The sequence below is a fragment of the Charadrius vociferus genome, unplaced genomic scaffold (genome assembly GCF_000708025.1).
Source record: "Charadrius vociferus isolate BGI_N301 unplaced genomic scaffold, ASM70802v2 scaffold1434, whole genome shotgun sequence".
Lineage (NCBI taxonomy): Eukaryota > Metazoa > Chordata > Aves > Charadriiformes > Charadriidae > Charadrius > Charadrius vociferus.
In genome coordinates this window covers 95852-106009 of record NW_009647937.1, presented here as the reverse complement: position 1 = coordinate 106009, position 10158 = coordinate 95852, and the positions used below count along the sequence as shown (strand labels likewise).

At 56.7% G+C, this 10158-nt stretch overlaps 2 protein-coding genes across 2 annotated transcripts in view; both read right to left on the bottom strand.

The window, feature by feature from the left end:
- Positions 1-251: 251 nt before the first annotated feature.
- On the bottom strand, positions 252-4969 carry MLKL (mixed lineage kinase domain-like). Its single transcript, XM_009883156.1, has 10 exons — positions 4513-4969; positions 4233-4346; positions 3955-4129; positions 3750-3847; positions 3481-3616; positions 2879-2963; positions 2296-2444; positions 2045-2094; positions 1439-1579; positions 252-304 (listed from the first exon to the last, which is right to left on the bottom strand). Exons 1-10 carry the CDS (start codon positions 4967-4969, stop codon positions 252-254), a joined length of 1458 nt encoding a protein of 485 aa, XP_009881458.1.
- A 3392-nt stretch (positions 4970-8361) lies between these two features.
- Positions 8362-10158, bottom strand: part of FA2H (fatty acid 2-hydroxylase) — a gene marked incomplete at its 5' end in the record, with an annotated part of 10475 nt that continues 8678 nt past the window's right edge. Inside the window, 2 exons of the mRNA XM_009883155.1 lie at positions 8362-8691; positions 9179-9351. Of these exons, the coding sequence (XP_009881457.1) occupies positions 8362-8691; positions 9179-9351 (503 nt within the window). The remainder of the gene's footprint in view (positions 8692-9178; positions 9352-10158) is intronic.

Below are 10158 nucleotides of genomic sequence, written 5' to 3'. Positions count from 1 at the left end.
TTCGGGGCCAGATCCTGTGGCAGGGCGCCCTCGCCCGCCAGCCGCCTCCGAAGCGACCCCAGGCCCCTTGGAGAGGTGACATGGCGGTCTCGGCGTACTGAAACAAATGCGCTTGTATTGAACGATCGCTCTCTGTGAAGGCAGGGAAGAAGGGCGAGCGGCACGCTTCGGCCTGCGGCAGGAAGGCCGCCCAGTTGCCCTCGGCTTGCTTTCCGAGGCAGCTTCTGGTCACCCGGCCCTGCTTTCCGCAATTAACTTCCTTGGTTTCTGCTTTTCTCCAGGTCAGCCAGCGAGTCCACAATCTCTGCAAAACACGAGGATGGCGTTAATCAAAACAGAATATTTGCCATAGGGTGGGTTGTTTTTTTTTCCCCCCTGATGAGAAGATAGCTCTCCCTTGCTGATAACAACTGGGACACGATGTCCTTCTCTCTCCTCAGGCCAGCGTGACTGGGCAGCCATTAGCAGGGACAGCCCAGAGCAGACGCAGGTGAGGACAGCCCAAAGAGAAGCAGCCATGTATACGGTGGTATGCCTGGAAACAGCTGTGAGAAGACATCCTTCCAGCTCAGCACCACGCAGGCACGGCTGGGCGTGGGATTAAAGGAATAAAGACGTGCTGTATCCTCAGGGTGGCTTTGCCAATGTCTCTGCTGTTTTTTTGGTGTTTTCACTCCAGCCGGGGTGATTCCCTGTGGCAGGGACTGCTGGGGGAGCTGCTGTTGGGAGGCGGAGGCACAGAGAGCGTGGCACACAGCAGGAGCTGCGTGGTTTCTTACACACAGTCTCCACATCTCTTGTATGGAAACCACCCCCATAGGATGGAGCAGATGAGATTGAAGGAAGCTTTCTCCACTTGGAGAGAAGAACTGAAGGAAGGGTACAATCTCTGTGCCCTCAAGCACACCGGGAAGGTTCCTCTATCTTCTCCTACTGTTTCTGTTAAATCTTCTGATTTAACCAATCATTTATCTGATCAGACCCAAAATAACTTCAGAGGCAGTAAAATCTTCCCCACCACAGAGCAATTCCCAAGATTGCAATTTATTGTTCGCAGCCAACAGCGGAAAATGTTCCTGCACCGTGTCGTGGCTGCTCCTCCACCTTACAGTATCTGCAGGTCCTGACCGGGTATTAACCCACACACCCCTACTCTCAGTTCAGTGCTTTGTCGGAGAGAAAAAGCTTACTTTTATGTGATGTGAAATCAAAATGCCTGGTGATTGTTGCCAAAGCATGGATAAATGATACAGGAGAAAGAGAGGTCTAGTATTAGGGGACTTGTTAGCATAAGAAGGTAGGACAAGGAGTGATCTCCAAACACAAAGCCAGGCAAATTCATATGGAAAATAAGAGGCAAACTGACCCCTGGAGCAGCTGATTGAGGGATACAAAGGGCCTCCGTGTGGAGCAGGGAGCAGATGTCCCGGATACTTACCCTCGGCAGAAGGGCGTTGGGAAGGGTCAAAGGCCCGGCACTGGTCAATGACTTTCCGCAGGTCTTCAGGACAATCTTCCCCGACAGGGTCCTGGTAATTATCGTTGCAGATTTTCTCCATGATCTCCTGGGGAGTGCAGCCTAGACAACACACGTGCAAACAGGGGTGTCAGGACAGAGCTCTGCTGCCACAGGAGAGTGCTGGGGAGGAAAGCCAGTGCAAAGCCAGGCCAAGAGCCTTCCTGTGGCATGGAGGAACCAGCAGAGACACCACCCAAACTGCGAACCACCCTGTAATTGACATGACACCGTTGGGCTCCAGTGGAGCGAGAAGATGTGCTTATGCTTCAATTCACAGGAACATCAAATAGAGACAAAAATTACTTGGATGTTTGTGGTTTAAGCATGTTGATGAAATGCTTTACTGTATCGGAGTCCCAGGAGAAGCCACAAGGCTTTCTCGCAGAGCCAGGCACACCAGGCACTGCCACAGGGACCCGCACACCATGGTGTGCTCCGGGAAGGGGCAGGGAGCATCCAACGCCAGCCAACAGCCACACCGCGCCACGTGGCTTTAATGTGGGGGATGAGATTCATCTGTCTCACCTTCAAATGGGATTTTGGAGGTCGCAATCTCCCACAGCACGATCCCGAAGCTGGAAGGAGACAAAGCAAGAGTCTCAGCATCCATCCTACCACCTTCTACTCCTTCCTAACGGAGGCAACTGTTGGGCTATGCCAACCGCAAATGGCTGCCTACGTGTCCGATTAAACCCGGCATTTTTCCATAACTCAACATCTACTTTGCCCAACATCTGCCTGCTTATGGGCATCACTCCTGGGAGGGACAGACACACCTGTATATTTCACAGGGCCTCTTGTAGGCACAGTTGATGTCCTTCAGGTTCTCAGGGGCGATGTAAGCCAACATAGAGACTTGTTTCCAGTTCTTCTTGGCTTTCCTCTTGATGGATGACTCCGTTTCACACAGTTCAAATCCCGACAGCTGATTGAGAGAATGAGAGAGGGAGGGAGAAGTGGTAGAAATGCAGTCTGCAGAAACCTGTGGCATGGCTGGGGACTGGCCCAAGCTGGGGAAAACAGAGCCAGGTGCCCTGGGCAGCAAAGGCTGCTGTGCAGCCACGTGTGCTGCCCGGCACATGGCTCTTTCTGGAAGCGAAACCGTAAGTAGAGGCAGGTGAATTGCTCTAGCTTCAACTCATCCCAGGGAAGATGGCTCAGAAACGCTCACTTTGCTGATGATAAAACAGAGGTAATGATGAACTGGGATGTTAAGCGTCTAAGGTGACAGGGGAGGTGTTTACCTGTCTACCCCAGGTGTTATTCCGGACCATCATAATTCCCTTTGGTGTTGGTGGGGGAAGACATCCACAAAAAACATGCAAAACTCCCAAAAGCTTCTCCAAGTGTGGTCCTTACCTTCACGCAGTAATCCCCGGCCACCAGGAACTTGCTACTGCAGATGCAACCATGGAGTCGGGACTTCTCTTCTGTCTGGTGCAACCTGCAGCCGGACAGAACCAAGGGCAGGTGATGAACCCATCTCCACCTTGAGTCCCCCTCTTCCCATGTAGGGGAGGGACAGCCAAGCACCTAGAGAAGCCAGCAGCTCTCTGTCTGTCATGGTGGACCAACCCTTCCAAGCCAACCTTTCCAGCAGGTGCTGAAAGAGCTACTGTGGGCAAAGTAACGAGCCTTGCAGATGAGTGGAGCTCGTAAGAACTGGCCGTGCTGTAGGCTACTCCTGAAGCTGCCCTACGGGTGCGGGGAAGGGGGTTTCTCCCTTCCAGGCCTTTGCAGGCTTCAAGCCAGATGTAGGTAGGGGCCAGTGACCAGGGGAAGTGGGCGCTACTGCATCCAAACCCACTGCCTGCCTCTTCACCACCCTCCTATCCCAGCATCCCAAGGTGGTGGAAACAGTGACTAACGGGATACCACTGCTTACCGAGAGATACCAGGAAGCTAAGCATGGCTGGTGAACCACCAAACGAACTTGCTCGCTGCTTCAGGCAGGAGCTCACCTGTAAAGGCCTCTGGCGGCTCCCAGGGCCATCCGAATGCGGACGTCCCAGGAGAGATGCCGTTGCTTGGTCAGCACATCCCGCAGCGTCCCGTGCTTACAGTACTCCATGACGATGGAGAAGCAGGGGCTCCCATCTGCAAGGCAAAACCTTGAGCATCCCACCTTCCGCCACCTTTTGGGAGGGGACCATGACAGACCATCTGCCACCAGCTATCACCGGGGACAGGCAGGGGAGGGAAAGGGTGACATTAATGTGACACCTCCTACCTTTCTCCTCAATGCAAATCCCATACATGCGCAGGATGTTTGGAGACTCAAACTTCTTCAGGGTCTGAATCTCCTTCTCAAAGATGTCTCTCACCTTCCTGCGGAAAGGGACAGCACCGTGAGGTCCACAGAGCAAGGCATGACATGGTGCCACACCAGCTTCCCCTTCTGGCTGCCCCGTGTCACTCCTGCCCAGAAAACTCACACTGGGTCAGTGGTCAGAGGCCTCTTGAAAGTTTTGATGGCAACAGGGTACTTGAGGTACTCGCCCTCGTAGAGGTCGTAGCTCTCAGTGTCCTGCAGGTGTCTGTAGAAGGTGAGGTGGTCCCGGTTGATCTCGGTGATGTCTTCTCTTTTACCAACATTGACCTTCTTCAAGCCTGCTCCCACCATGCGCCGGGAGGGAACGAGGGACACGTTAGGTAGGGAATGGAGGGAAAAGACACAGTGCGCAGGGTGCCTAGAGGTGCAACGTTGACTTACAGTCCATCACACGCACGATTTTGTTCAGCTCGCTTTGCATCCAGTCTACCTTGCTCACCATACATTGCCTGTCGATGTAGATCTCCTCAGCCGTGTCCTTGGGCTCCTCGGTACCTGGGGAGAGAAACGTGCAGATGTGGGGCCACTCGATGAACGTGCAGGACTGATGTAGTTAGCTTTTCTTGTGGTTTAAATGTCTCTTTGGCTCTCCTCAGCCGCGGCCATCAAGCCAAAGCTGGGCAGCAGCCAGGGAGAAGGGCTAACCGCTGGTCTCCATTACTTGCGATCACCTGGTCCAAGAAAGCCCTGTCGTCCCTCAGGTCCTCGGCATCCTGCCTGCGACGGGTCTTTGCCTGGAAAGCTTCCAGGAAAGCCTGCTTCTGCTCTGCCTGCAACAGGAGCGAGAGCCCCTGGGCGATGTCCTCCAGGCTCTCGTTCACCCAGACGAACTCCTCGCCAGCGCTGTGAGCTCTCAGGAACTTCTGGATCCAGCTGGTCTGGCTGTATTTCATCACCAGTTTCTGGGCTTCCCCCAGCGCCTGGAGCAGCTTCTTCAACAGTTCCTCTTCATGGTGGGAGATGTGCTTTCGCGGCTGAGCCTTGAGGATCCTCACGGGCTCCAGCAGGATCTGGATGCGCTCCACGAGGCGCTGGCACTGGTGCTTACAGCACTTCACCTGCTCGAATTGGGCGTGGATGACCTGGGCCACGGAGAGGACCCTCTCCACGATGTCCATGCTTGCAGCAAAGGGCTTGGCCTCTCAGGGCGCGGGCTGGTGGCGTCCGGTGGAGGTGAGCCTCGGGCACCACTTGGAGATCAGCTGGACGCAGCTCTTCCACACCTTCCACCCTAAGGAACAGCCTTAACATGGCACACCACCCTCCAGGTCTGCTACAGCCCCTTGTATCTCCTCCGGCTCTTCTACTTCCTCTGCTTTGCCCGGCACCGCGGCCACTCCTGCAGATCGGAGCGGGCGCTCGCAAACAGAGACACCGGTAGCAGCAGTATTGCCACATCTCGCTCCGCATTAGCAAGAGATGTTTGGGCTTGATTTATGTCCATTAAGTTAGTGTTAGCCATACCCAGAGAGCTTACGCGCACCCCAGCAGGGTCAGCGATGACCCAAGGAGCATCCTCCAGGCAGCGCTCCCCGGCGCCAGCCCCACACCACCGTGGGGTCCTGCCCACACAGCCTAAAGATCCGTTTCCATTTCCAGCCAACGTCTCTCTCTGTTATCACCCATCTAATAAAAGCTTTCACAGCTTTTCACACCTTCACAGCCCCGGCATCCCCTACTTCTTTGTATTTTCTCCCTCTAGCCCTGTATTGCTCGCTTAAGATTTTAAATCAAACTTTCTACACGCTCAGCATCCCCGCAGGGATGGTTCCTGCTCCCCAGCCCGCGTCCAGGCAGCAGGGACAGAAAACTGCCACGGTTTTGGGGAAATTAGCAGCAGCCACCCGCGCTGTTGACACAGCCAGCACTGAGAGAGGGGTGCCGGGACCTACCAGCTGGAAACGAGACAGGAATGCGCCCAGCAACAAGCCACAGCCGCTCTCCCTTCCTCTTCAGGCTCTCTCTCCAGCACTGTCCCCCGAGAAGAAGCTCATCCGCTTAATAAGAGAAATCAGCTGGGGTTACCTGGCCCTGCTTCGCTCGCCTCCGCCTGGGCTGCCTCGGCAGACTGGAGAGGCACAGCAGGACGAGCGCGAATTTATAGGGCGCTTTCCCCGGCCGCTGTTCCTGCGGGCGGCGGAAGGGCCATTGAGCAACCCGCCGTGGTTTCCCATGCCGCCCCGGCTCCCCGTTCCCGGAAAGCTGCTGGGGACGGCGGAGGAGGAGGGGGCCAGGTGAGCCCTGTCCCCCCGCGCTGGGTTTTGCCAGCTGGAAGACGGAATCGCCCGCAGGAAGAAGGAGATGGGGAGAGGCTGTGCCCCCCTGTATTAACACTCGCTGCTATTTTGAGCACCACAACCCCTTCTGCTGCGCCGCCAGCTCCGGCAAGGCTTTCCCAGGGCGCTGTAACACCCTCGGCATCAGCTCGGCGCTGGGCAGCGGGACCCTTCCAGAGCACACCCCTCCCACACCAGCACATCCTTTGGGACTTTCCGCTCCCTTCCCCATCCCCGCAACCCCAGGACACCCCAGCATCAAAGAAAGTGCTGGAAACGGCGCTTTGACCTCTGTCAGAAGTGCAGGAAACTTTGCGGCTGGCTTCGTCAGAGGGCCAGGCTGATTTTGAGAAGTGCGGGGCGGCACGTGATGTTTTGTTGCCCAACTTCGGAGAAGTGAGCGGCGGCTCCGACCAGCTTCTGCTAACCGAGAGCCTGGGGTCACGCAGGTTTGCTGGGGTTTCCCCCCGCCCCTACAAAGACCATCTCCCTCACCCCCACGATGGCCGAGGGCACGGCTTTCGTCAGCGAGGGGAAGCCGAGAAAGGTGACCGCAAGGTACCGCGGCCCCGAGGGCCCTCAGCGCCTGGGAAGGGATGCACCGAGGAGTAGGAGCAGCACCGAGGGATACGTTTGCCAGACCCTTTTTAAAAGGCTTTATTTTTTTTTTTTTCAAAATATACAGTTTATTTACAATTGTAGTGTCTACAGTTATATATATAACTTTATTCCAAACCTTTAAATATCCGCAGTAAACATTAGAAAAAAAAATAATAAAATCACAGGATCAGCAAAAAAAAAAAAAAAGGCATCTCGTAGCAATTCTGTTCATTGGAGTTTGAGTTTCAAGTAGCCAATGTCTACAAAAAAACATGAACTTGATGAATCTGGCAGAGAGATACGGGCGCACTGGTTAGAAAAAGGCAAAATCCAGACCTGCGGGACCCCCACCCCAAAGGCTGCAGGCCAGGAGAACCCTGTGCTGGCATCGGGCCGGGAGAAGGACCCGGGATACGGAAGCCCCTCAGCACGAGTTAGGTGATGGGGTTAACTGCAGCGTGACGGGCACCCCGGAGAGGGGACACCCCGGAGAGGGGACACCCCGGAGAGTGCCAGGGGCTCAGTGGGGGGGACTCCGGCGAGGTGCCGGGGTGGAGGAGGGCATCGGGCACTTCATCTCTCGGGCAGCAGACCTGCCCGTGCATCCGTGGCCTGGAGCTGGAGGGTGGCGAGGAAGACGGTGACATACTGCAAGGGAAGAAACGAATACAGGAGTCTGAGCACCCACGATACGATACAGGGAACAGCAGTGTCACTACAGCAGCATTAGCGGAAGCACACCTCTGTGACAGCTCACCCCAACAGGGACACGGGGCTGGAGGGGACCGCATGGGTCAGCAACCCCAGTTGCAGGGCAGGGAGCTGGGACTGCCAGCAAGGTCAAATCGCCTCCTCGGGAAGGGCTATTTCACCCCAGCCTTCAGAGGAAGCATTTATCCTTGGGTCTGGCCAGCTTGCAACTCAAAGGCATGAGAACACCTGCCAGTCCTCCCACTTTTGCTGGGCACCCATGTACCAACGGTGCGTCAGACAGCGCTGCCCACTCCCTGCTCCCAGCCCGCTCCTTACCCGTCCGCTCTGAGCACGTGGCCGGGATGGGATGTCGCCCAGCTACGTGCAAAGGTGACAACGGCTGACATCGACGCCGGGGCCAGGCGGTACCTCTGGAGAGGCTGGCGAGGGAGGAGCGCCCGCGTTTTGGGGAGGGAGGAAGGCGAGGCGAGGAGGAAGAGCAAAGGGAGGAGAAGGAGCAGGCTGGGCCATGCCACCAGCCCCAGCTTATCTGGACGGGGCGTTTTCTCCTAGGAAACCGGGCAAAGGGCAGGTTGAGCAAGAGCCGGGCTGGGGAAGGTGTGGGGCGGACCCGGGGAAGCCCAGGACCTCACCCTGCGCCCGTCAACGCCTCCCGACAGGAGGAGATGCTGCCCCGGGCACCCACATCCCAGCGCCACGGGGTTCTGCCTCCACCTCGGCATCCCCGGGCGGCATCGGTGCCCGCCGGCGAGACGGACTGCTGCCTTCGCCCCGGTACCGCACCGGCTCCCCATCCTCAACCCGGGGGGGGCTGAGAAATGCACCCCATGGGGCTGCAGCACCTCGTACGTGGCTTCCCCAGCAACACGGCTCCGGGCTTTCCCCACCCTCAAATCCCAAACGCCAAATATTTCAGAGCATCAGCTGCCCGGGCAAAGGCAGGCTGGGCTTCGACAGCCCTTGCCGCCACCGGCATGCGCAGGAAAGGCGGCGCTACCTGATTTGTGGTGTTCAAAGTGGTGCTTGACGTGATAAGCCTTCAGCCCGTACAGGTAGGTGCCTTTCTTGGGCGAGCCGTAGTGGAGGTAATAGTGCATCATGTCATAGATGACGTAGCCGCAGAGCCCTCCGACGAACACCGAGAGCCCCAGCACCTGGGGCAGCATGAGCCGCAGGATGCCGTAGAAGAAGCCCATCACCAGCGAGGCCGGCATGGGAGGGAAGACCAGGCGGGAGCTGTCGAAGGGAGACTGGAAGCGGAGAAGGAGGGTGGGTCAGGCAGCTCCTCACTCGCCCCACCTCCCCCAACCCCCAGAACACCCCTGCAGCGGGAAACGCTCGTTCGGGAAAAGCCAACACCGAAGCAGCCCCTGGAAACCCTCCCCAAGAAGATGGACGTGGCGGTGAGAGCAGCCCCTTGCCCACGCCAAGGTGGGAGGCAGCTGGTGGCTTTGGCTCGCGTGTCCCTGAGCTCCCCGGGGGACGTTTCCTCCAGCGAAGCTAGAGGGAGCCCATGGGTTTTTTTCCAGTCTTCCCCCTCACCCAACCGGAGCTCGCAGGTTTAACTCCAGCTCCTCCGAGCCCGTCTTGCAGCCCTCGCCGGTATTAGGTAAGGGCCCCGCTTGGGGCGAAGATGCCACGAGTCACGTTGAACACGCACAAACAGGCTCCGCCTGAGCAAAGGCCACCGTTCCCACGGCCCGGCGGGCGCCGGCGGAGGCGTAAGCTGCGACTCACCTTGTGATGCTGCCCATGCAGCAAGAAATGCAGGGTGATGAGATAGTAGTTACTAGCGGGTGGCTTCATGTGGAAGACAAAGCGATGGATGAGGTACTCTAGCAGGGACCACAGGAACATCCCCAGGAGGAAGATGAAGGGGAAGTAGTATTTGTGGACGGGGATGGAGTACTCTACACAAGGAGACGCGCAGGGGTCAGCAGGGCAGGCGAGGCGCGGGTGCTCTTATCCATCGCCATCCTCCCGTCGGCATCCGGGTGAAGCTCGGCTCTCCCTCCCTCTCACCTCTCGTCCGCCTTCCTGCCCTCCCCGGTGCGCCGCCTTCCCAAGCACCGCTCCAAACCACGTTTTCCTTCCCTTCCCATTAATTTACGCTCTTTACAGAAACACTCAGCTTCTCGATGCTACAAGAAGCCGGCGAGGGGGGGGTTCCCCTGCATCCCAGATGCCGGTGGGGGCCTGGATGTGCACTCCAGGGACAGCCCTGTCCCTGCAAAGCTGCTTTGCCCACCAGAACAAGGCCAGAGGGGACCTCATCTGCTCAGGCAAAACTCGTGACAGTTAAACAGTGTTGCTGGCATTGTTTGTCTTTTTTTTTTTTTTTTTTTTAATCTTTGGAAAAAAAGAATATGTTTGTTGGGCACTTTCCCCCGCAGAGCATTTTTTAGCCACCTCCTCCTTTCAGAGCCAGCTGGCAGCCCTATGTCCTTGCTAGCAGAATTTAGATCCCCCCCAAATATTCATTTGGGGGGAAAAAAAAATATTAAAAACAAAAATCAAAACTCCTTTGGCAGCAAGGTGCTGAATGCCGCAAGGAGCAAGGAGGGGAGGGGGATACCGGTGCAGCGGGCACTCCACCCCACAGCCGGGCACAGCTGGCACCGGGTGGCACCTTGCAAAAAAAATAGGGAGCCCAGCAAAAAAAAAAAAAAAAAAAAAAGGAAAAAAAAAAAAAGAAAAACAAAGACACACGCCCGCCG

Excerpts from the sequence above, each read along its gene's own strand:
- MLKL (XM_009883156.1), bottom strand. The coding sequence starts at position 4,969 with ATGGACATCGTGGAGAGGGTCCTCTCCGTGGCCCAGGTCATCCACGCC. Across the intron at positions 4,130-4,232 it reads AATCGTGCGTGTGATGGACT|GCTTGAAGAAGGTCAATGTT; the intron begins GTAAGTCAACGT and ends TGGTGGGAGCAG. Across the intron at positions 3,617-3,749 it reads GATTTGCATTGAGGAGAAAG|ATGGGAGCCCCTGCTTCTCC; the intron begins GTAGGAGGTGTC and ends TTTGCCTTGCAG.